The following is a 27,596-nucleotide window of genomic DNA, read 5'->3' on the forward strand; positions in this document are numbered from 1 at the left end:
CTAAACCCTTACATAACTGGATACCAGCTAGTCATACTTACTGGCAGGTTCTTACACAGTACCCACTATTAGAATGAATAATGTACCCTGGGACGCCCAGGTGGCTCAGCAGTTAAGGTGTCTGCTTTGGCTCAGGGCATGATCCCAGAATCTTGAGATGGAGTCCCACATCAGGCTCCCTGCATGGAGCCTGCTTCTCCCTCTGCCTGTGTCTCTGCCTCTGTGTTTCGCATGAATAAATATTTAAAAAAAAAAAAAAAGAAGAAGAAGAATACAGCTTGACTGGAGACCCCTTTCCCCAACCCTGATTAATGCCAAGTTCAATGTTTGAGGGTGTGTTTGTTTCTAGCTCCAAGAAGCTAAGTCTGAAGCTGCTTTTCAAACTGCCTACTGGAAAAACCACGCTTCCCAAAAGACTAAGGTTTGGAACTAGCTGCACTTACTTTCCCTAAAGAGCTGTTCACAAGGACACATTTTTAAATTGGCAGCAGAAACACTTTTCCTTCAAAAACAAAAACATGTTTCTGTTTGCTATCTACTATAACATAATCTTTTCAACAAGGGCCAGATCATAATACAGTTATAACTGGAAAAAACTGACAGCATGGCAACTGGTATAAGCAATGAAACTGATAGGAATGCATGAACAAAACACTTTAAGATCTTTTCCTGCAGAAGAGAAAATGATATGCAAGCATCTTACTTCACATACTTTCTTTCTCATTTGTTCATTACTGTTCAACTTAAACCATCCCTGTATATATGACAGCAATACAACACTATTTTATTTTGTATGATGAAGGAACAAGTATTTCAGTGGAGTACTCCAAAGTTTAAGGCTGCTCGCATGCTACAACAGTAGAGTTGAAGAGTTATAACTTTTAAACTGTATGATCTGCAAGCCAAAAATATGTTTTTTAAAGATTTTATTTATTTATTCATGAGACACACAGAGAGAGGCAGAGACATAGGCAGAGGGAGAAACAGGCTCTATGCAGGGAGCCCAATGCGGACTCACTCCCAGGAGCCCAGGAGCAGGACCTGAGCCAAAGGCAGACGCTTAACCACTGAGCCACCAGGTGCCCCTGCAAGCCAAAAATATTATCTGGCCCTTTACAAAGAAAGGATCAGATAACATTTAGAACTCAGTTCTAAACTGTTCAGTGCTTTGAATTGAATCCTTCCATGACAGAAGTAGTGTTTTCTCTCATTTACTGATGCGGCAACTGAGCACCCATGTTTGAGAAACTTGCCTTACAGCACACAGCTGTTACACAGCTCCCTCACATGTTCAGCCTCCATTAGGAGTGAGCTGGGCCAGCCCCCTTTGCCCCACAGAAATATTTGTTAATCTCTCTGACTCTCCAACCTAATGAAAGTAAATAAATTCTTGCAGGAAGAATGGGGAGTTACTGGTTTTTCAGGCTCTGAGCCTGAAAGAGAATTCTGACATGAGCTGGAGACAGAAATAGTGCCAGTAGCCTGAGTTAGGTTGTATCCTAAAACAAAGAGGCATTTTGCCTACTGGATCCCTTCTGAGATTTAGAAACCCTGGGAACAACCTCTTCTGCTTCTGACAGGACCCTGTAATTTGTGCCCAAGAAAGGTAAGAAGTGTGATTCTGAAGAATGTCTCAATGCCAACTTAAGAGCTGTAGAGTTCACAAACTACTTGTCACATACATTACCCTCAATTGATCTTCATTCAGTTCAGTGATAAAGACATCAATATTATTCCAATGTTACAAATAAGATAGCTGAAGATTAGTTACTTGCTCAAAAGCACAATATAGTAAATGGTGTGGTGAGAAACAAAAACTCAGGGCACCTGGGTGGCTTGTTCCGTTAAGCATCTTCCTACAACTCAGGTCATGATCCCAAATAAATACATCTTAAAAAAAAAAAAAAAACCACAAAAGGTCTGCAATTCTCTTCCTGCCTTACTATAGCTTGTTCATGGGATCCCTGGGTGGCGCCACAGTTTGGCGCCTGCCTTTGGCCCAGGGCGCGATCCGGGAGACCCTGGATGGAATCCCACGTCGGGCTCCCGGTGCATGGAGCCTGCTTCTCCCTCTGCCTATGTCTCTGCCTCTCTCTCTCTCTCTCTGTGTGACTATCATAAATAAATAAAAATTAAAAAAAAAAAACTATAGCTTGTTCATTGTTCATTCTCACTCTTTGCAGATTTTTTAAAATTTTTTTTAAGATTTTATTTGACACAGAGAGAGAACATGAGCAGGGGGAGCTGCAGGGAAAGGGAGAAGCAGGCTCCCCGCTGAGCAGGGAGCCCAATGGGGGGCTCGATCCCAGGATCTTGGGATCACAACCTGAGCCAAAGTTAGACGCTCAACGGACACAGCCACCCAGGTGCCCCTCTTTGCACCGTTAAGATCATTTTTATCTGACAACAGAAAATACTAATGGCACCCCTATTTACTATCATATGAAAATCTTATTTCTTTGTTGTCTTTTTCCAAGCTCTGTTGCTTTTTTCTTTCCTATTTTATCCTTCCCCCTTTGCGTGTCTCCAGGTCAGTCAGTAGCACCTATGAATACTCAGTTGTGAACAGTGGGGGGCAGTAAAGTACAGAATAAAGACAAAAAAAATGTACTGGACCTCCAGGTTCTCACTCTCTGGCTACTAACTTGCTATGTTTATGATCTTGGGCAAATCGCTTAACTTCGTGGAGCCTCTGTTCACCTGTAGGAGCACCTAACAGGGCAGTTGCAACACATAAATGGGAAAATATCTACTAGAAGGCCTCGAAAAATACCCAGCATCATATAAATACCAGATGGTATATCATTTTTCACTGCTCAGAGCAAGACCTACTCCTGGCCTGAATGGTCGCAGAGCACCAAGCCCAAAAACCAATCTCCCTTAGGTACTGTAGCAAGTAACCCAACTTGCTTCTCCCTCTAATTCAGACTTTCTTTGTTGTTAATGTAATTTCTAAGAGTCTAGTTTCACATGCATGGAAACACATAGAGATAAATCTTTTCCTATCTCTTTTATAAACATGAAATAAACTGTAAAACCCTCTATTAAAATTAGATTGAGTGTTTTTCTTCCAAATAAGCAAAGAATTTAAGTGGAAATGACTAGGAATGATCCAAAGTTAAATCCACAGGAATGTCAATGGCCAGTAGCAATGCAGGTTTTCCCTCCATACTAATCCAAAAACATTCCAATTCCTAGAACATGTCACCTTGGACACATCAGCCGTCTGTAAGCTAAGAGTGTGTGGTCACTTTGTCCTTCAAAAGAAAATCTTGTTAGTTATGTTAGGGGGTAGAAGAGACCTACAGTTTAGGCAGCATCCAACCTACGGACCCACCACCCAAGAAAAAGATTCTGGTCTGAGCTCTGAAGAGAGCTCTGGCTCCACCCAAAATCCAGGAATACAGCAAACATGTTCTGAAAGCTGGAGCTGTTATGATTATCTCATGGAATGAAACCAACCCTGTTATGGCTTTTTGGGAATAGCACTGTTAAGAAGCTTGCTTTTTACAGTACAACTATAACAAATTAAATATACATATTCACTAATTAGTGACCACTAAATTTTTTTCTCCCCAAGAAACCATTCTCAGCACCTAGTAAAATCTATTTCTACAATTAACATTCACTTTCTTCAGACTTGTGACAAATTATTATCTGGCACATTATTTCTTAAGCCTAAAATTTCCCTGCTCCTATGTTCTCCCCAGTTCTTATGTAATTCTCTTTGTTTCTGGCACATCCTCAAGGGAAACATGCCTTGCTCATATTGGGAATTCAACACACACAAATCTACAGAACAAATACAAGCTCCTCAAGAACTATTTTAAGTCCCCAAGTATCTTTGGCCTCACTCTGGGTTCTTTTCTTTGAAAGGTTCATATGGGGAAATCCCTTCTTAAGTACCTGTACCCAGCTGTGCTATAACCTTTGTGCAGTAATCCCATAGAAAAGTCAAAGAGTAGGGAAGGAGAGAAACCTGTTCTTCTTCAGAAAATAAACGATGAATGGAGAAAATTGTCTAAATCATAAACTCCAATGGAAAATCAGAGATTGTGCTGATCAGTTAATCCATCTAAAAACTGGGGCGGAGGGTGTGGCAAAGAATTCTCAATTAAAAACCTGCAGGTGTTGTAAGAATGTCAATATGAGCTTGGTCGTATTGATTTGGCTGTATGGATTCAGCTGATTCACAGACACACTGAATCCTGCCCTCTGCTTAGTGTTTTTTTATGGTTGTCTTAAATGTTGAAAGAAAGGAAGGAAGTGAGAAGAGCATGAAAAGAAACAAATCCTCCAAGCCAAACAAGCACTACACCTCCTACCTCCATGTACACAGCTGTCAGGAGCTAAGAGTGTAAAGATTACTTCAAAGAATGGGAAGCAACTGAGATGGTTATGCTAATCCTTTACACCTGTACATTCTTCACACTTTGTACAGTAGCTCTCTTTCTACCATCTCATTTGTTTTTCACTACAAACACAACACAGGTATTAATACTCCCATCTGGCAAAGATACTTCATCCAGATAGACTGAAGGACTTGCTGCAGGTCACAGGACAAGTATGGGCCAGAGCTGGAATGAAAATCCGCATGCCCTGATTCTCAGTTCTGTGTTCTTCCACTGCATGTTCCCCTCCCTCTGTAGGATTAATAACTCAACAGAGGACCCAAAACTTAAAGAATGTATGGCTCTTCGAAGCCTGCGATGTAAGTCCATTAAGCCTTTTATCTTTAGTTTTCCCGATCATTCTCCTGGAAAAAATACTCCAAAAGGCCAAATGGCCAAATTCTTATACAATTCCAAGTGGAAAGCTTAAGGTTTGTTTTCTTTCTTTCTTTCTTTCTTTTCTTTCTTTTTTTTTTTTTTTAAGATTTTATTTATTCGTGATAGACACAGAGAGAGAGAGGCAGAGACATAGGCAGAGGGAGAAGCAGGCTCCTCGCAGGGAGCCCAATGTGGACTCGATCCTGGACCCTGGGATCACACCCTGAGCCAAAGGCAGAGCTAAACAGCTGAGCCACCCAGACGTCCCAGCTTAAGGTTTTCAAGCTTGTTAAACCTATAGTTGCGCACAAGGCCTGGGAGTTGGGAGTTATCTGGTCACTGGCCAAGAGTGAGGATGAAAAAGTTTGGTAGATCAAGTTCACTCTCTGGAGGCCTGGTGATGGGAAGTCACTCTATCTTTTCCCCTTAGTTCAGAAGAATAGCCTTAGCCTACCTAGCCTCCTTGTTGGAGATGTTTTCATAGGTGCACACTAAGAGGATGAATCATCCGACTCAATACTATGCAGTGTTTCAAAGGGACTCCTGAGTGGCTCAGTGGTTGAATTTCTACCTTTGGCTCAGGGCATGATCCAAGGGTCTGGGGATCAGGTCCCACATCAGGGTCCCTGAAAGGAGCCTGCCTCTCCCTCTGCCTGTGTCTCTACCTCTCTCGTGTATTTATTCGTGTGTCTCGCGAATAAATAAAATATTTTTAAAAATTAAAAATAAAAAACAAAATGATAGCTATTGCAACACTGTGAACATGGTGACAATGTTCTTAATTATGCAGTCACTGCTCCAAGAAATCAGCATTCCTTTAACTACCTCAAGAAGGTAGTAAGGCAAGTATTATAAATCACAGCTAGGAAATATAAATGATTATTAAAGAATACCATGAATCATCTAAAAATACCAATCTGCAGTTCCAGATAAGAACACAAATCTAGAAAGTGCCTAATACATACAATAATGTGTGCATCTGCAGCACAACTAAGGAACACCGCAGGACACCTAATACAACTCTAACCTCATATCTACATTGAAAAAGTTCTTCACCTACTTACCTGACACCTCAGTGGATTTAGGATTCAGGAAAGACAATTCCCTACCACACTCACTGGTGGTACTCATTTAGTACCTATCTATTTGCACTATGTTTTGTTCTGAAAACAAAGGTGGCTGTGTCTGACAAAAAATTTAAAAAATAATTCAGCTCGACTATATATTTGCTCCTTTTATGACCCATTTGTCATAGTCACTTCAACTTAGTCACTTCATATAAGATAATGCGTGAACTCTGGGAGAAAAAAATTTTATGTCTCCTTTTTGGGGAAGAGCACACACAGGCAAAGGGGAGGTAGAAGAATTAGTCCTATTAGACAGACATAGCTATAGCTTGTTTTTCACAGGCAGTAACAAGGTGCAGTACAAAGAACACAGAGCAGGGCTTATGTCAGTAGGCTCTGCCTTTGATTTCCTCACCCACAAAATGGAGATAATAACCCTCTGTCCTACCTACCTTAGGTAAATACTGAGAGAATAAATATAAAATCACTCTATAACTGTAAAATACTATTTCACAGAAACATTACATACTATTACATCGCTTAACTATCTTCAAGGGTAGCTTCATGGGAATTTGGCCAGTTAATTACCAGGAGAGAAATAATCATGGAATTCAGGATATAAATAAATAATAGGGTAGAGTGGCTGGAAATTTACCACTTTTATCAAGTGAAAAGTTTCTTATTACCTTTATTTTAGATTGAGGATAACTATAAGATACCTAGCCTAGAAGCTAAATATACATGCCTTCTATTAAAAGTTCTGCTAAGTCCTACAGATGAGGCTATCCTATTCCTGGTAATTTATATTGTATGCTGTTCATCAGTGTTATCATGATCATGTCTATAAATTACTTGCTAAGCAAATGCTGCCAAATTCCTACATGTGTATTTATGCTTCATGCAGAGGCTGCCGTTTGAGACTTTATAAACTAACACTAGTGAAGATTAAGGCCAATGCAACTCAGAAAAAAAAAAAAATACTAGCTTTTGCACTGGATGGAGATGTGTAGGTATTTAAAACTTAAATAAGAAACTTAAGGCTATACATACACAGACACATATACAGAAACATATATATAACTAATCTCAAGAACTACTGAATAACAGTTCAAGGAACTATTTGTACATTTTCAGAACAGGTGAAGGCCACCAGATTTTAGGGCAGCATTTCTAATCTACATATCAAGGCACATACTGAAAATGTTAATATTAGTTTTCTGAATACTTAACCTATGGGCTGATACTGACACCTTCATTCCATTTAACTTAATCACAAGATCATGTTTCACCAATGGTGCTCTAAATATTCTGAGAAAAATGTAGGCTAACAGTGATACCCTACTTTGTTATGTAGGCCTGAATTAGGGAAGTTATAGATATTCTACAGTTTTAACTAACCTAACATTCAAAAAATGAGTACGTAGCTTGAAAGTATATGGGAGCTGCACACTCAGATATAGGGGTGCACAATCAAAAAAGCTAACAGAACACTGACCTAGAGGACTCCATCATGTTCATTTCTACAGGACTCCACTTTTTTGTTGTTTCTAACTTTGACATGAGGCTTTATTCTTCTAGCCCTTCTGTCCATTCTCTCCCTTGACTCCCATCTATTCCCCGGGTTCAGCTATAATAATCTCTGTAGCTTAAATTCCAAATATACATTACCAATTCCGCTATTACTTCAGTCCTGTAAGCTGGACATCTCCAAATGGCAAGCGACCCAGAACTCAAACTCAAGCTCCATGTGTCCAAAATCTTCCCCTTTCCCCAAACCTGATCCTTCTAACTTTTCAGTTTCCATCCTCCAGTCCACCTAGATTTAAAACCCCAGAGTCATCCTGGACTCTGTTCAATTCTAATCAATTATAGAACCTATAGTAACAGCTCTCCAACAATGTCCATCTCCCAACTTTTCTTCATACGGTCACTCTCTGTTCAGGTCCGCATCATCTTCATATAACAACAAAAATGATGATGATGATAATAGCTAATACTCATTTAATGCTGGGTGCCACATACAGTCCTAAGCCTTTTGACTGCTCTCCCTTTTCACCCTCATAACAATCCTGTAAGTGTTGTGAACCTAGTATGTGAATTCATTGCACTATTCACAGTTTCTGATGTTTCTTAATCAAATTCTGCTTATCTCTACATACTGATGCTAACTAAATCTTATAAAAGCACGCTTCTGATAATGCTACATCAACCTATTATCCCAAATATTTAAAAGTTAACCAATATCAACAGAAACGGTTCAAATTTCTTAACCTGGCAGTCAAGGCCTGCCAACAGCTGACCCCAACTTACTTCTCCAGACTTCATTGCTTTTCCACTCCCTCCTATCCCTAACTCATCTTCTATGCTCTAAGCAGACAGGACCATTTACTGCTGCTATCTTCAGCACACGCTGCACTTTTTGAATCATGACCTTGCTCCTCCTTTCCCCATGCCTGGAATGCCCTTGTCCCTATCTCCCTGAGTCCAAAGGCCAGTTAAACAGCCTTCCTTCATTCCTAAGTCAGAAGTAAAGGTCTCCCTTTCTCTGAATTGTGTCCTTTGCTTGTACTTTCCATATCAGTTTCACATACTTGATATACATCCTCTGTCTCCCCTACCTATTATATCCTAGAGTAAAATTTTATTTGTACACGTTTTTAAAGTCTCCACACATAAGACATGCATGGGTGGTGAATTAATAAGTAAAGGGAAGTGTAGAGCATCCACCTTCAGTATTTTCTCATAGGTAAGAACTATACAGCTTAGGGAGAATAAAGGAAAAATCCATTTCATCTGGATATTTCCAGTCAAGCAGGTTATGCTTTAGTTTCCTATGTAAATGAAATGATGAAGACAAACCAAATGACAGTACTTCCAAGAAAAAAGGTCACCAAGTGAATCAGCACTGCTGTTTGCTGTGGTTTGTCTCCCTTCTTCCTTTGAACTAAGGAACACAAGGTCACAAGCTATGTTATGCCACTTTAAAGTTAAACATTTACTACATGTTTTTTTCTTTAGTTCTGCCTTTACACTGGAATTTACCTTCATTTCTTATCCTTCAACTGCCCTTTTCTCTACAGAGTGCCGCTCTGTAACTTAATTTATAGTAAATACCCCAAACAGAGGGAAATTTTGGGTTTGTGTATTGAACAGGGGGGTGTGGCTTTGGGATACTGAGGGGATGGGATGGGTGACAACACAGACAGAACTGATCACAGTTTTAAAGGTCCGGGCCCTATGCTGAGGCAGCAGAGTAGTAGTTAAAAAAAATAAAAAATAAATTAAAAAATAAATTAATTAATTAATTAAAAAAAACACCAAGCTTCTGGGAGATGCAGACGCAAGAAAGATACTATCCCAATTGTGTCTACTCTACTTTTCAGACATCATTAGCTTCAGCATTTACACATCCAGAAGATGCACATCATTCAAGCTCTCACTCTTTCAATAAATTGTAACGTTAGTTCAACAAATGAAAATGGTGAAAAGAAATCCAACTACAAAAGAAAAAAAATTTAGGGATGCCTGGGTGGCTCAGCGGTTGAGCTTCTGCCTCTGGCTCAGGTTATGGTCCCAGTCTGGGGGTCTAGGGATCGAGTCCCACATCGGGCTCCCCCACAGGGAGCCTGCCTCTCCCTCTGCCTACGTCTGCCCCTCTTTCTGTCTCTCATGAATAAATAAGTAAAATCTAAAAAAAAAATTTTTTTAAAGGTTCAAATAGATTATGGTCTATCAGAGAATATGCAAATAAGAACAAAACCAAACCCACAACTACTCAAACACACACGTGCAAATACACAATACTACTTTGTTGGTGGTAAAGACTAAAGTTGACACAGTTAAAATATTATTAAGGGAGTATACAAATGATTTCTATTTCAGTCTTGTCAAATGCTTAAAACGAACCTGGGATCTCTGTTTGTTAAATACCAGTTGGCTTAAGGACTCGAAGAACCAGGCCTGAACTTGTTTGGGAGTTAGCTTGTTCTTGAGGTGTATTAACAACAACCACCACCAAAAAACAAAACAAAACAAAATCCCAAGGAACTGGCATGAAGGTTGTGTTTGCATACCTTTGTTTACTTCCTTGTAATACATAAAGTATCCCAGCTCTCTGGGACGCCTCGGCCAGGTGGGCACCATTAGCTTCCTAGCTGATTCTCTATTTTCTGAATAAGCCAGTTGGCTGAGGCAAGAAATCTTCAGATCCCAAAAGGGACTGTAAGTCTGCTGCCACAGCAGACTTTCTAACCAACAGACTCCACATGGGGACTTTTGAACCATTTCCATGGCCCATTTTCTCTCTTCCTTCTGTGTAAAATAGCAAACCTATATGGATGTACCAAAAGGAGGAGAAGTATGAAAAATAAAAAGTAAAAACAACCTAGAGGAATAAAAGAAATGTGGAATTAACTAAGGAGTTGAATCTCTGAATCTGCATAGGCCAGTCATTAAAAAGCTGAAAGACTGGGGGCACCTAACCTCTTTGGGCATCAATTTCCCCACTTTACAAGAAGGGAAGTAGACTAGATCCTATATAAATTTTCATCAGCCTAACTTACGAGTATAAAAACTCTGTTTGTATATATTATTGGGGATAGGAATAAGCGAAAACAATTCTATTTGTGAAGACCATGTATAAATGATTAGCTCTAAGGACACTTTGGGGGTTACTGAAGCCTCCACAAAAATATATGGCTTCCTTACAAAAAAGCTCACAGTGACCATGACTCCTGTTTTCAAACATAACTCATCCCAGGAAGTGGACTTTTATTTGGAGGCCAATTCCAATTTTGCCAAACCTTATTCTGTGTAAATCATTCTTTCAATGCACAGAAAGGAGGCAGACATCAATGCTGACTGACCACGCCTGAAAGGAAGTGACTTAATAGGACAGGAAATCAAACAGATCACAAAATATCCACCCCACCCCAGGGGAAGAAAGAGTCCTAAAAATAGATGATACCAGGCATGTAAAATGGGTGAGAAAGAAATGCCCGTTGGTTTCTACCATTTATCTTGGTATGTATAAGCTATGTGAAATTCATGCTAGTGTTTATATTCTGATGAGAGACCAACTATTTTTTTTTTCAGGTCGTTTCCCAACATTTACTTGATTGCTACTACTCAGCAAGCTGTAACTACCTCTCAAGTTTGAAAACTGACCAAGAAAATATGACCACAAAGCAAACAAAAAAATGGCTCCAGCTTACTTCACAAATATTTGTTGCACAAACTAAAAATGTAACCTCTGCTTAGTAAACATCCACAACTATTAGAAATTACCTGCATTATAACACAAATCTCAGTATCCAATCGGAACAGGTTCCTAGTTTTCATTCTGAGAGGCTCCTATCTAGTAAGGGTTTTTTAAAATCGGCATTCTCATTTCATCTGAGACACTCTTAATTTTTGACAAAGGGGTTAAAACTCTTTCAAAGGAATCCTGGTAAGGGAAGGTTTTGATGGTCTCAACAAACTACATAGGGGTCATGTCAGCAAAAACAGTGGAACGAGGTTTTAAAAAAAAAGAGTTGTGTTGGGTTTAAGCAAACTCTTGTAAACATATTAAAATACTGGCATTTTTCTTTGATGCCCCACCTATCTTCCTAAGTATTTAGCGTGTCCGTCCCCCCCCCCCCGCCAATAGTCTGGATTAATAGCAACTAATATTTATGTAGCAATTCACAGTTTGCAAAGGACTTTGACATACACGATCTCATTTGAGACTCACCACTAAATAGGAAGGTGCTATTTTTAGGTCCCATTTTTACATGTGAGGAAACTGACACTAAATGGCTGACTTGCCCAAGCTCACAAAGCTGGTGATAGCTAAGTAGAACTTGAACACAGGTCTCCTGACTTTAAATGGCCTGCTTTTAATAAATAAATAAATAAATAAATAAATAAATAAATAAATAAATAAATAAATAAATAGCTAGCCTGCTTTTGCTACAGCACCATGCTGCCTCAAATATTGTAATCAGAATATAAAGAAATGCCCCCCCACCAAAAAAAAAAAAGGAAAAGAAATGCCCAAATCTAAGACCCTATCTAAGTCACCCCCACCCCCACCCACCCACCCCTAGTCTAAGTTATAGTTAGCTCTGGAAGGTCTATGCTCCTTATGAAAGTAGAATTTTCTTCATTTTTCTGGAAAACATTAATCTGGCTAATGTGCTAAACAAGGAGATCACATAAACACCATTCGGCATATACTGGAAGATATCTTAGTCACCAGGGGTTCTGCATAGACATGCCTATGTGCATTTTTCCAAGTAAAGGGTCAGATTCTGAGTCCATGACTCTGAAAAGGTTAAGAACCCAAGCTAGAGACAATGGCTAGATATCTTTCCAAGAAGTGAAATCCACAAAGTTTTCAATAAAGAGTTTTAATCAAGGCCTCATACTGTGCAACACTTACCTTCTGCCTTCCCTGCTCCAGGCCTTCTCCCAAGCTAAAAGAGTCATTTGGTATCTACATTTGTCTTTTAAATCATACATAAAACCTGGAGCAACTGATAACATATAAATCAATGACTTATAAAAAAATAAATTTAAATTATCTGTTAAAATGTAATCCTTAACACATACTCCCTTTCTCTTATGACTTAACTTCCCAGAATGACAGTTTTCTTACCATAAGCATTCCAATTCCCCCAAAGAAGTTTTACAAACATAACTGCTTTGAACTCATGAAATGCCATTCTTCACTAAGAACCCTCTAGATTACACAAAAGACAAGGTAGCGTGCAAGGAATTCTCAATCTCTGTTAGGCAGTTCACTCAACTATCATACCAAAAGGATTTAGAATTTTTTTGCTGGGGGAAGGAACGGAGAAGAGTGGAAGAGAGAATGAATGCAGCTCTATTGTCTTACTGCTTGAAAACTCCTGATCTGAATCTATAACATATTCCTACTAACCACTCAACTTGAACATCAGAAGTACAGTCTCTTTTCATCTTAAATAGAGCTTTTCAGTCTAAATCTGTATAAACAAACTTTGTCCTTCAATCTTTCAACTCCTCGGCAGTTTTTCAAGGTCACTTTTGCGAGCAACGACAGAGGCCTGCATCTAGTAACTTTGACTGCTACACCACTCCAATTCGAAGAGCCCAAAATCTAAACCCCTATCGATCCTCTCAGGTAAATCCTTTACACGAGGGGAAGCCAGGGAAGGCAAATCAACACCCTCCAAACTTCTCCTCTACTAGGGCCTGCTCCCTTTCCCTACCCGGAGACTGAGTACTGCTGGCTCACTGCTCCACATTGAGTCTGCTGCAGAAATGTTCCAATGACCTTCATTCCATATTTGCAAATAAGAAAACAAAGAATTGCTTTTTAAAATTGAGTGTATTATAGATGTTAGTACATGGGACAGAAGAGTTCACTATTCACAAAAACTGGCTGGTTACTGATTAGCAACCAGCATTAGCTTCGTATCCCTAAAACAGGGGAGAAAAATTATCAAGGGCAAAAGATAGGGTACCTGTACTCTTAACTTTCCTATTCACAAATTGCAGGTAAATTAGGATTCGAAATATTTCATACAGAAAATGAAAAGCACTTTGCTCACATCATTTTCAAAGAACCAAACCAATGCCTGACAAAATGTGTGAAATTGTAGAAAAAGATTTGCTCTTGTCACTGCCAATATAGTGGAAAAGTATGTTTCTCACCAACATTCTAAGCTGGAATGTGCATTTTAAAACAAAGATTGTTATTGATTAACTGGTACGTATTAGAACAGAAGCAGGCAGGTAAATCAAGAAAGTTACGGGAGAATTTCACATTGGCATGTGGGCCTTCACCATCAGAACCTGCATCCGTGCAAACCATATTTTCACACAAATTTAGAACAGCAATAGTGTTGCTTCCACCTCTGAAAACACAGATGTCAACAAAGTGCATGGAAACAGAAAAAGTCTTACAACAACTCAGCTTACTCTGTAGGAAGGCTTCAGTGCACTTGAACAAAGGAAAATTATTTGGAAAACAGTTAAGTTTACCCAATGCAAAGAGAAAGTGCTTTGCTTCTGTGTGCCCCTGAAAAATGATTAGCCTTTCTTCATGTACCTGATCTTGTCAATACTCAACTAGGAAAAGAAATCCTAGGTGAAGGGCATGCAAAATCTTAACAGAGCCAAGGTATTCTAGGTGCACCAAAAGGTATGCATGGAATGTAAAGTGGCCATTTTCTGAAACAGTGCAACTTGTCTACACTCTCTGAAGCTAAACAGTTTCTACCATTTTAACACAAAACAAAGAATTAAACTTACCGGGAACTGCATTAATTTTACATGTAGTTATTTATATCTCCTCGGACAGGGAGAATTTAAGTCACTCCTAGCCCTCCCCCCCCAAAAAAGGACGGAGGAAACAAAAGCAGCAGATGCAGAAACCTGAGTCTGGAATGTCCACTCCAGTGAAAACCCGAAGAGCTGTCCCCCCACCCCCCAGCAAACTATTCGCCATTTTTCTTTGTCTTTCAGCTGACCCCTGCCTCAGTGAAAAACTCCGAGGCTCCAATGAAGCCCTGCAGCCTCCTTCCACTTTAACAGTCAAAGGCATTCAATCTAGCATGCTATTTGACACCAAACCTTGCCTCCAGAGTGGTCCCATTGGCTGAGCAGCTTTATCAGCTAAGAACACAAAGCCATGATTGGCTGTTCACGTCATCAGTTACCTCCTTTGTACACTTCCTGTTTTAAAGTTACCTTGAGAAGCAGAACAGGGGTCAGATCCAGACTTCAAACTACAGGGGAACTTAAGGCTTGGAAATGCCTGGCAAATGCACATAGCAGATGCACTAGGGCCTCTTGTGTTTCCAAAACAGAGGAAATTGCGAATTTACAATTGTTCTTAAAATCACACGAAAGGGTTGTTACAGTTCCCACCCAAAGGATTTCTTATTGGCTCTCAGAGTTCCATTTAAAAAATTTAAGGTAATTTAACTGCTTCTGATTGGCCATCAAAGATGTCAGTAAGATATTGCTATAGTATCCTATGGCAGTAAACCAGAGAAGCAATGTGCACAAGATCGGAAAGTTGTGACTTAACTATCTAGTTTTCTCTCGAGTATTAACAGAAGAAGAAAAAGAAAACGGGGTGGGCTCATCCAACAGCTCCAAAGGAAATGTTACCTTTTTAACAGTAATAAAGAGTGAAACCAATAGCATACAATAGCTTGTAGGATTTCTAAAAAGGCATCTGTCATTGTCTCCAGTAATTTTAAAAGCATGTATTAGTACTAGAATAAATCACCTTATTTTGAAACACAAACTAATCTAAACAGGAAAATTCCAGGATAATGTAAGAAGGTAGTGACAGAAACGGTAGCATTTCCAAATGGTCTACCAGGAACCCAAGAGGGAAATACAATGATGGGGGGCGGGGGTGTGGACTGGCAGAGATAGAACGCCAGTGACTATTAGCTCATAGTTTGATGGACTGATTTATTTAGGATGGTCATAAAATGCTGATTATCTTTTAATATTACAGAGTTTTGGTATCACAGCGAATAAACTTTTCTACCACATTTTCAAGAATAAGTACCAGGGATGATCTCAGGAGAGATTCTGTAAGTACTACAGTTACTGAAGACATTCTGGGGATGCTGAAGTTTATCGGTGGGAGTCAAAGATTTGCTTTTGGATTTTGGGCCCAACTATTGAGATTTTAAGAGGAGCCTCTTAATATGGTGAAAATCAATTAACATGTCTTTTTTCTCTTCACAAAATATTCAGATAGAAACATCACACTATTACCAAAGACCTTTAACAATCTCTTTAGATCTGCTTCCTCCCTTGAAAGCTAAGTATCCCAGAGCTAAACAACACAACTGTTTTGCCAGGGGGAAGGAGACCTTTGGTAGAAATAGCTTCGCTGAACTTATACAAGAGGTCATGATGGGCATATGCTGAGATTTGGCATTCCCCCGAAACAGAAGCAAGGTGGTCTGGTCTTTCCGATCGTTTTGCCATATTAACTTCTCTACATACATTCCACTCATTTCTCACGTTGTAATGAATTTATTTCTGAACATCTATTAGTGCCAGGTTCTGTGCTAAGTAAGCTACAGACTTTCCCCCCTCTAATCCTCACTATCCATTTTTTACCTGTGAGAAGAATGAGGTTTGGAGAAGTCTGACAACTGGTTTCTGGCCATACACTTAGGATGCAAACTCAGGTCCCACCTAGGGTGCTATTCTTTCTATTGTACCATAATGCTGACACCGAGACATGCGGCATCTCAGGGCACAGCCAAGGAAATTCTTAGGGGTCACATATACGTAGAGGTAGCATAAACCATTACACCCAACTTCTTTAATTTAAAAATTAGAAACCTTGGGATGCCTGGGTGGCTCAGCAGTTGAGCGCCTGCCTTCAACCCAGGGTGTGATCCTGGAGTCCTAGGATCCAGTCCCACATTGGGCCCCCTGCATGGAGCCTGCTTCTCCCTCTGCCTATGTCTCTGCCTCTCTATGTGTCTCTCATGAACAAATAAAATCTTTTTTAAAAAAATAAGTAAAATAGTAAAATAAAATAAAAATTAGAAATCTGACTCCTGAGCTGAGACCTAGCTAAGTATGTGATGAAACAGCACCCTCTCCTTAAGGCTCCAAAGCTACTAGAAGGAACTGTCTCTCTTCTATCTCCAGCATACCCTGAAACCCTACAGAAAGCAACTCCTAGGCCATAAAGGGCAGTGTGGGAGGACTACCAGCTGCTACAAAACATCTTCCCCATGCCTTTACCACCAATTCAGGCTGAGATTTATTTGGTTATTGTCCCAAATGCCCATCCCTGACTCTGTGTTTGATGTACCCAACTAAACCAAACATGTCCCTTAATACACTATGAAGGTCTTTGGCACAGTTTTTATTATTTCTTAGAAAGTCTGCAAAAAAAAAAAAAAAAAAAACACTTCAACTCCTATTTCTTTTCCTTTTTTAAAGACTTTTTATTTGAAGGGGTAGGGGGGAAGGAGAGTGTGGAAGAGAGGCAGAGGAAGAAACAAGCAGACTCTGCACTGAGCACAGAGCCCTACTCAGGGCTCTATCTCACAATCCTGAGATCATGATCTGAGCTGAAACCAAGAATCAGACACTGAACCAACTGTGCCACCCAGGTGCCCCTCAACCCCTATTTCTCATCAACAGCCACCTTACAAGAATTCAAGCTACTAGTGGGAAGAGAACTGAAATTATCCTAGAATTTCCATCTGGCAGTCTGACCCATTGACTTAGTATTGCTTTCCCTTCTCTAGCCTGTTGTTACTGTGGACTAAGACCCTCATGTGACCTCTGGGATTCCCACTCACATTCTTCCTTGGTCCTCGATCTCAGCAGCCCTCCAAACTAGAGAACTGTATCATCTTGCCCTAAAAAAACACCCATATCACTATGAGGCAAAGTGAAGGCCTCTGATTACATGGTTCAAGCTTAAATGCTCTCAGAGTAGGCAGGGTGGGAACTGATGCTCTTGGTCAGAAAATTCTAGGACTCTGGCCAAGTTCCTTAACCATCTCTGAGCTCATTTCTTCATGTAAAAAAATGAAAAGAAAAAAAAAAAAAACAACCTATGAGAATGTTGAGGCTTAGGATACGTGCTGCCGAAGCGAAGAGAAATGTTAAGGCTTAAACAAGGTAAAGCACTCAGCATTAATACCTGCATGTGGTAGGTATTCAATTAATATGTAAATATACACTTGACTAGACCATTTATCATACATTATAGTCTTATCCATGTCTATTACCAGAAGAGGGCTTCCTGAAGACAGCGGCTACGTTTTATTTATACCCACATATATCCCCAGTGCTCAGTACAGAGATATACATCAAACACAACCTTAGCCGTAGCGTCAACAAAATAACATGGAATAGTAGGGACTGAGGAAAACTGGAGGGTGCCTGTCCCATCTAAAGGGGCAGCCACTGTTCAGCTCCAAACTGACAAAGGCCATGAAAGAATACTAGTCAGCTGCAGCAAGAGCTTCAGAATCCATAAAAGCAGCAAAAGCCAGATTCTGAAAACAAAAAGATGATGCTACAACAGCTCTTGATCTGGCATCCTGAGGAATGACTGAAGGACCAGAGTTATGGCAGAAGTTGGCCTTAACTACCATGACAATTCTTGTCAAGGACAAGGTCTTGCTCAGTCCACAAGATGACCTGATCTTGGAGGTTATACTATATCACGTCACAAGCATAACTAGCAGCAAAGAAACTGGGCTCTTCAGTGCCCTGAACAAATAAATATTTTATTGATGGTGCCCCTAGCTGATTCCTTTGGACTTAGTAACGTAAACCTAGAAGCCCCAAGAAATATCAGAGAACCTCTAAAGAAAAACAAACTCTTCATATGTTGTGATGTGAACACAAAGCCATATTCACTTGAATATTACATTGTATGACTTATTATATACTAAGCTGATGAGATGGATATATAATGGGTTTTTTGTTTGTTTTTTTTTAAGATTTTATTTGTTGGGCAGCCCTGGTGGCTCATCAGTTTAGCGCCACCTTCAGCCCAGGCATGATCCTGGAGACCCAAGATGGAGTCCCATGTGGGGCTCCCTGTATGGAGCCTGCTTCTCCCTCTGCCTATGTCTCTGCCTCTCTCTTTGTGTCTCTCATGAATAAATAAATAAAATCTTAAAAAAAAAAAAGATGTGTTTATTTGAGAGCACATGCTCATGAGCAAGGGATGAGAGGGAGAGGGAGAAGCAGGCTCCCAGCTGGGGAGCAGGGAGCCCCATGTGGGCTTGATACCAGGACCCTGGAATCATGACCTGAGCCCAAGACAGATGCTTAACAAACTGAGCCACTTGGGCACTGCTAAAATGGGGTATTTTTAAAAGAGTATCTTTAATGCAACCATTCAGAATCAAACACTATATTTTACTTATGTAAATGAGAAAGCTAAGTCTCTAAATATAATACTATATAAACTGTTTTTGTATTTTTTTCCACTTAAAAAATGTGGACAATTTTCCACATCAAATATATATCTGTATCCTTTATAATTGGGTTATATTCCATTGAATGGATGTACCATAATTTTCAGTTAGTTTTATATTAATAACTTCCAGTAGCTTCCTTTTTTATTTATTTTTTACCTTTTGAATTTTTTGAGTACAGCTGACACATGTTACACTAGTTTCAGGTATATAACATAGTGATTCAACTTCTCTATATGTTATGTTATGCTCACCACAAGTGCAGCTACCATCTGTCACCATACAACACTACTATAGTATCATGAACTATATTCCCTATGTTGTGCCTTTCATTCCTGAGGTTTATTCATTCCACAACTGGAAGCCTGTATCTCCCACTTCCCTTCACCCATTCCATGCCCCTCACCTCACTGGCAACCATCAGTAGTATGTTCTCTGTATTTCTAGGTCTAACTGTGCTTTTATTTGTTTTGATTTTTAGATTTTAGTCTTTCTCAGTATGACTTATTTCACTTAGCATAATACCCTCTAGATCCATCCATATTGTCACAAATGACACAATCTCATTCTTTTTTTGGCTATGTAATATTCCACTGAGTGTGTGTCTGTGTGTGTGTGTACCACATCTTCCTATCCACTCATCTATTGATGGACACTTAGGTTGCTTCCACATCCTAGCTATTGTAAATAATGCCAAGGCTACAATGAACATAGGGGTGCATATATCTTTCTGAATTAGTGTTTTCATTTCCTTTGGGTAGATACATAGTAGTGGAATTACTGGATCATATGGTATTTCTATTTTTAATTTTTTGAGGAACCTCCATACTGTTTCCACAGTGGCTGTACCAATTTATCCCACCAACACCACACAAAGGTTCCTTTTTCTCCACATCTTTGCTGACACTTATTTCTTGTCTTTTTTAATTTTAGCCTTTCTGACAGGTATAAGGTAATATATCATTGCAGTTTTCATCTGCATTTTCCTGATGATTAGTGATGTTGAGCACCTTTTCATGTGTCTGTTGGCCATCTGTATGTCTCCTTTTGAAATGGCCATCTGCATGTCCTTTCAAAAATGTCTTTTCAGATCCTCTGTGCATTTTTTTTAAGATTTTATTTATTCTTGAGAGACACAAAGAGTGAGGCAGAGACATAGGCAGAAGGAGAAGGAGGGAGCCCCATGTGGGACTTGATCCTGGGACTCCGGGATCACGCCCTGGGCCAAAGGCAGGCGCTAAACCGCTAAACCACCCAGGCATCCCATCTGCGCATTTAACTTGACTTTGTGTGTGTGTTTGTGTGTGTGTGTTTGTGTGGTGCTGAGATAGCTAAGGTCTTCATGTATTTTAGATTTTAATCCTTCAATGTCTTCAATTTTAACATATTGTAAATAGCATCACAGGGAACATCCATTATGCCCATTCCTGGTACCTTCATTATCCCTTCCAGAACCACAGCAATGGCTTCATAAGTAGTATCATTTTGTATGGTTTAAAAAAAAAAAAAAATGAAAGCCAAGTGGTTTTAATTTTTAATGTCAAATCTTTCCTTTTTCAATTCTGGTTCAAAAAAATTTTTTTAATTATAAGCAGAACAAAGAAAATTAAGGGCTGCCAGATTGTTACTGCTGACCCATATCTTTCACCTGACTTGGTCCTGAACAACTTATTAGTTATTTCCCAAACCAAATCTACCTTCAAGGTTTAAAAAAGTGCATCAACACACTTTCAAAACAATCTGACAGAAGTTTTGAAGACAATCCCCAAAGAAGTCCCAGAAACATTTTGAGTAATGACAATATCATTAGAATTAGGAACACAGCACTTGCTGGTGCCCGTTAAATGGCTGCTCAATAAATGAAGTAAACCAATAAATGAGACCTTAAGTGGATCATAAATTCTGAATTATTTGTTTTTAAAAAATAAGTTATAGTCTCCAAAGCATAAATTAAGACCAATGGATGGAAAACTATTCTATTCTCTCAGAGCTGTCCAAAGATGGCACAAGCTGCCTCAGAAGTTATGGATGGGGTTGTTAGCACAGGCTGTTTGAACACTTGACAGGAATATGTAAAGACAAGATGAAAAAGAGCAGCCATGTGGAGAAGCAGGGGAGGGAAAAGCCCAGTCTTTGCAGCTAGACAGATTTAGATTCTAATCCCTCCTCGCCTCTTTTTAGCTGAGTAACCTCAAACTAGTTACTTAACCCCACCGAGGCCAATTTCCTAAACCATAAACCACCTTGTAAAGCTGTAAGGATTAAGGATACTTTCATTTGTTCAATAAATACTTATATGTAGGCATTGTGCTAAGATCTGGGATCCTACAAAATACACAGTCCTGTCTGCAAGGAGACTATAGTCTATTATAACAAAGAAGAAAATTAAAATCAGCAATCATAGTGCCGTTGTGTTAAGAGTTACAACAAGAGAAAATGCATAGTATAGGAAATAAGCAGGGCCCCTAGCCCAGGGCCTAACTCAATTTCAGGCCAGCCAGAGATGGCTTCTTGGAAGACTGAAAATTTTAAGAAGAATAGGAACCTACTGAGACAGGCAAGCAAACTGCATGTGCAAAAAAGTCCTGGAGCTGACAGAAAGGATCACATTCCTGGAAGGGCTATAGTTTGATATGGCAGTAGCCCAGAGATAAGAGGCTAGAAGTTAACCTAGAAAAGTGAACAGGGCTAGACAAGACTAAGATACTAGAACCTTATTCTGAGGATAACAGTAAGCAACTGAAGGGTTTTGAGCATGGGACCAATATCGAATTACCCTTTCAGCAGATCATTCAGGGTATAATATGGAGAAGTAGACAGGGTGGAAGCATGGCAGCTCCAGACAGCAGAGAAAACAAGACCCTGTGGTCATCTAGTTACTGGAAAATGTAATAATGCAGATGTTGATGAATTGGAAATTTTAAGAAGATAAAAATCATTAAGACCACTGGCTAATAATGCCTGGAGAATAACAACACTATGACTGATAAACAGCAAGGGCTCTAAAAAATGGTAGCTACTAGTGTTATTGTTGATATTGGCAACTGGGTTAGATGATCTTTTGAAATCACATTCATCCCTAAGAGTCTTTATGACTTTGGAGACATGTTGTATGTTCCCAGAAAATTCCTTTCCCACTATGGGCCAAGCTGTCTTATACAAAAAGATTCATTTTTTACTCATAAACTCTCTACACTAGAACCGTTCAACTGGGCCCCACTACACACTAGTCATAACATGAAATGCTTATTAGATGTTCTCACAAACAGGGTTCCATGGCCAAATAAGTTCAAGAAACACTGCATTATGTATCCTCTCTCTTGAAGAGTCACAAGGCACGTCAACTCAAAGGCTCTGAATACTAATCTGCAGTAAAGAAATGCATTTCACTTTAGCCATCATTCTGTCAAGGATCCTTTTTTCAACATTCTGTCAAGGATTTTTTTTTTCAACGCCAGAGAACATTTATTATATTATACAAGAAATAACAGTCGATGAAACAGCTTAGGAAACACTTCTCTAAACTGCGATTACAGATTTTGGTGGAATGAAAAGATTATAGGCAACTCTACTCTGACCACCTTCCAAAATGGTTGGAGTTTTACCCACATTATGGCATTTCCCTTTTAATTTAGTCCTACTGAAAATGACATTAAATATCACCATAAATAGCAATCCTCTGCTTCCCAAATTACTGCCAACCAAGTGTGCTTTGCTTTTTAAAAAGGCCACAACTTTGTCAGCTGATAATGAGCAAATTCTAAGCTACTTACCTTTCAGGGCACAGTAATAATTTTTAAGACAGTTAAAAATGACAAAGATGTTCAAGTGTGCAGATTGTATGTACTTTCACTTTCCTCTTTTAAATGAACAGATCATACCAGTAGTGAGGGGATATGTTTTTTTAACACTAGGCAAAAAATCTCACTTCATATAGATCACTGGACAATGTGCAGCTTGAGGGAAGGGTTAGCAATAATAGAAATTATGAAAACCTTCAGTACAGTAGTCCTCTCTTACCTACAGAAGATATATTCCACAAGCCCCCCACCCCCTGTCCAGTGGATGCCTGAAACTGAGGACACTACTGAACCCTATATACACTATGTTTCTTCCTATACGTACATACCTATGATGAAGTTTAATTTATAAATTAGGCACAGTACAGATCAACATCGATAACTAATAATAAAATAGAACAATTCATAGCAATATACTATTATGTGAATGTGACCTCTCTCTCTCTCTCTCAAAATCTTTCTGCGCTCACCCTTCTTGTGATGATGTAAGATGATAAAAGGCCTGTGTGAGGGGATGAAGTAAGGGGAATGACAGGCATTGAGATGTGGCATACTGATCTTCTGACAATAATCAGAAGGAGGAGCAGAACCTGTTTCTGGATCACAGTTGACTATGGGTAACTGAAACCACAGAAAGCGAAACCGCAGAGAATGGGTGGGACTGCTGTAACTGATAGATTTAAGCCAATGACATCATACAAAATATTCTATAATCCAATATCATTTCCTATGAGTCACTGAAGCATTTATTGAAGCACTGCTCAAGATCACTATTTACAGTTCATACCCATGAATGTACTTTAAGATTAATTTTTGAATCTGATCTAACAACATACTATTGATTTTAAGTGAAAAGTATGCATCTAAATAGGACACCTTATTATATACCTTGGACATGAAGATCTGAACCTCTGAGTTAAACTTATTCTACTAGAAACATTCAAAAGCAAAAAAAAAAAAAAAAAGAAAAGAAACATTCAAAATCAAAGGTTAGCCTAGTCCCTCTCTCTAAACTGCACCTGAAGTTTATCTATTAAAAAGTTCTCGTTGTATAAAAGTATACTGAATTTAGAAGTAAAGTAACCTATCAAAAGACAGGTAAGGACTTTTTTTTTTTTTTTTTAGGACTGTCTTTTTAAAAATTCTTCACACTCAACGTGGGGCTTGAACCCACAATCCCAAGATCAAGAGTCGCACACTCCACCAACTGAGTCAGTTAGGTGACCCCAAACAAGTAAACCAAACAGACTTAAACCAAAATAGAAAACACAACTCTCATGCTGAAAATGAGTACAGATCAACATCTGTTATCAGGTAATCACTGCTAAAACATGGAGAAGTGTGGGAAGGGTGCAGCAAATTTTGCAACCTGGCAAAAATTTCTGCAGGCAGAGAGATTTTTCCTGAACCATTCCACAATGTTGTCTTCCTGCTTACTTCAGAGAAAATGCTGCCCAGGTGACTACAAACCAAACTGACGGTCCTGCCTCAACTGACAATTTCTACAACTGGAAAATGTTTTAAAGGACTATAATGCAACTCTCTTTCTGGACTGAAGGATAACACTGGTTGTTCTGATTTCAATAAGTATTGCCATTTAGCAAATATGGGAAAGTTCTCATCTCCTCAAAGTCATTAGCACTCAGAACCTGGGGATTAACAGAGCAATCAGGAGACAAGCTAATCCTGAAATAAATGGTCCTACTACTTTGTATGTTTATAAATATAAACTAGTAATAATATGGACCCACCATAAATCAGCTTCTAAACCACAACAATACAACTAAATTAGGTTATTTCTTTCATGCCAAGTGGTTGCTTCCACCATGTAGAAATCTTACTGTATATAAAAGAGTAGATCATTTTTACAAAAGGCCTCCTCATTAGGGAAGCTCTAACAGGCTGAAAGGACAGATTTTATGCTGTTCTAAAAAGTGATGTGTCCTCTCACATATTAAGGTCCACTTGGTGACAGGCACCCACCATATGCTACTATATTCATTTTTCATAACTACTCTGTAAGACAAGTAGCATTACCACTACTTTACAGAGCAAGAAACTAAGGCTCAAACAGGCTAAGAATCTGACCCCCAGCTCACACTAGAGGGTAAATGCACTGCAGACAGAATTCTTTCCCAGGTCTGACTCCAGCATCAGCAACTACACTACCCCCACCTAACAGCACTTTTTGGCCAAAGTACTTTAAATCCATTTCCTCCTACAATTAATCTCCTTAAATTATGTTAGGTGCTTTCGGTCTCTGGGAAAATACTAAAATGACCTTGTAGCCTTTCTAACTAGTCACCACACACGCATGAAAAACTGAATAAACAAAATGAAAAGAGAGACTGAAAGACATCAGATAATTCACAATCAGTCTGCTTTGAGCACAAGAAACTGAATGGAAAAGAACAACTTGCTGGCTAAGGAATGTTCTTCCTAGGTTGTATGCCTGAGGCTGGAATGAACCTCAAGAAGGTCATCTGTGACCTTAATAATGTCTTTTGCCATTCTCCCTCCTATGAATGAGGCAAACTTGTCAAAAGGTGCCTTAAAGTCATCTCTATCATCATCAGTGTTTCCACAGAAGAGGCAATATTGTCCAAAGGAATGAACACTGGTCTGGGAATCCAGTAATCTGGGTTAGACCCGGCTCTCCCCTTGCAGAGTCAAGTGACCTTGTCAAGGTCACCACAGTCTAGGGCCTCAGTACAAAGCACTTACTTGCCTGAAAGAAATTAAAAATCACTTCCTGATCCAAGATGCAAGCATTTTTTCTTTTCTCCTAATAATTTATGGTGCCAAGAGAACACAGTGTTTGGGGCACCTGGGTAGCTTAGTTGGTTAAGCGTCTGACTCTTGATTTCAGCTCAGGTCATGGTCTCAGGGTCATGGGATTGGGCTCCATGTCAGCTCCATGCTCAGTGCAGAGTCTGAGATTCTCTCTCTCCTTATCCCTCTGTGCACCCCATGCTCTCTCTATATGTATATATATAAAAAAAAAATCTTAAAAAAAAAAATTCTCTCCCTCACCCTTCCCCACCTTGTACATTTACACTCTCTAAAAAGAAAGAAAGAAAGAAAGAAAGAAAGAAAGAAAGAAAGAAAGAAAGAAAGAAAAAAGAAAAAGAGAACCCAGTATTGAAGAGTAAAGGTTCCACAAATTTTATAAGAGTTAAAAGTTATAGGGGCACCTGGGTGGCTCAGTTGGTTAAGTGTCTGTCTTCAGCTCAGGTCATGATCCCAGGGTCCTGGGATCGAGCCCCACACCCAGCCTCATGGGCTCTCCGTTCAGTAGGGCTTCTGCTTCTCCCTGTCTGCCATCCTCTCTCTCTTGCTCTCAAATAAAAATAAGTAAAATCTGGGGATCCCTGAGTGGCTCAGCGGTTTAGCGCCTGCCTTTGGCCCAGGGCACGATCCTGAAGTCCCGGGATCGAGTCCCACACCAGGCTCCCTGCATGGAGCCTGCTTCTCCCTCTGCCTGTGTCTCTGCCTCTCTCTATGTCTATCGTGAATAAATAAATAAAATCTTAAAAAAAAAAAAAAAAAGTAAAATCTTAAAAAAAAAAAAAAAAAAGAATTAAGAGTTACAGACCTATGCTTGAATCTAGGCTCTGCCACCTTGTGTGATATTGAACAAATTACTTAACTCCTTTCCTTTAGGTGTGAACCTAAAACTGCAGGTGGTAATAGGATCTACCACACAGCATGTGCAGATAATATATATAACACGTTTATACCCTAGCTGATGCAATGTAAGACTTAATTAAAGGTAGTAACTATATCATTCCTGAGTTTGATTCATAGATTTTTAGTGGTTCAGTATCTTTGAACTAAGAGAGATGTGAATTTCAAAATTGCCTCCAAGACACCTAGCATCAGCTCCTCACTTCACTTTGCCTCTACTCTCTAAATGGGGTAAGAAACCCTGTATCTTTTCTAGTACAATGAGTCAGTTTTGACCAAATGGAAAATATGTACACATAAATGAGATAATAATAACCTGTTATAACGATTCAGATAACAAGACATGGACACAGTCTGTTAAGTATTAAACATTAGTGTGAGTCTACTTAGATGGCAAAGTTGATGTTCTCAAGTTTTTACCATAAATTCAGACCTCCTGTGAGTTCAAGACTTCTAGTATGGTCAATTCCAGATGTTAACAAGGCCCAGCAACTGGCCATGGGTGCAAGGAGCAAATGGGAATGAAGGCGATCACTGGTGTTAAAGAGCAGATAGTTAAGAAAGGCTTGCTGAATAAAAAGCAAGTATGTGTATGCTTGTTTTTGCAACCTTGTCTGGATGCCCTAATATTCTTCATATTTGGCTACCTTAATGACTGAGTCAAAGGAAGGTGAGATGACCAAGGTACAAAATGCATGGCAAGCCCTATTTCCTCTTGTTCTTTTGACTCTAACTTCCACACTGCAATGTAATTGTTAATTGCAAATAAAAGAGAGGAGATCCTCACCTAATTGTATCAAGTAGCAAAGCAACTCAAACTTCCAATTCGTCTCCCCTTGAAACTTGAATTAAAGATTTCCATACAAATACTAGAACTGCAAATAATTTTTTATATCCAGGCTTACTTTTACACATCATTCAGAATAAGTATATAACAGAATCACTATCCCATGGTTTGAAGAAGGCACTAGGCTTCTGGATAGATCCCAGTGTTTGGAGACTACGATTCTAAAGAACTAGTGATATTTGAAAAAGCTTCCAAATGAGTTCTTTATACACTTGGTAGTTCCTCACTCCTTGGCATTAATCACTTCCATATATAGAAGGATTATGTCAGCAATTTTCTGAAGCCTGATTTTATTTTAAAGAATGCAGATTCTTAAACTTTCTGTACATACTTTTCCCTAGTATCTACCTGGCTTCAGAAAAACTCCAACAGTTTACTTTGTAAATCTTTCTCTACACAACAGAAAACAAGAGATATGATTTAAATATCCAGCTGGGGATCCCTGGGTGGCGCAGTGGTTTGGC

At 39.3% G+C, this 27,596-nt stretch overlaps 1 protein-coding gene across 3 annotated transcripts in view; it reads right to left on the reverse strand.

Moving 5' to 3' along the window:
* The window catches only part of NFYC (nuclear transcription factor Y subunit gamma), a 67,379-nt gene that overhangs the window by 36,838 nt on the left and 2,945 nt on the right, over positions 1 to 27,596 (reverse strand). The window contains exon 1 of one of the 3 annotated variants that reach the window (XM_035699006.2): positions 14,240 to 14,362. The exons of 1 other annotated variant lie outside the window; for it this stretch is intronic. In XM_035699006.2, coding sequence (XP_035554899.2) covers positions 14,240 to 14,312 — 73 coding nt within the window. In that variant the 5' untranslated portion in view covers positions 14,313 to 14,362. Of the gene's footprint in view, positions 1 to 14,116; positions 14,363 to 27,596 lie in introns of those variants that run through there. One more of the 3 variants, XM_025419752.3, reaches the window with a different exon arrangement.

The sequence above is a fragment of the Canis lupus genome, chromosome 15 (genome assembly GCF_003254725.2).
Source record: "Canis lupus dingo isolate Sandy chromosome 15, ASM325472v2, whole genome shotgun sequence".
NCBI classification, from domain to species: Eukaryota; Metazoa; Chordata; class Mammalia; order Carnivora; family Canidae; genus Canis; species Canis lupus.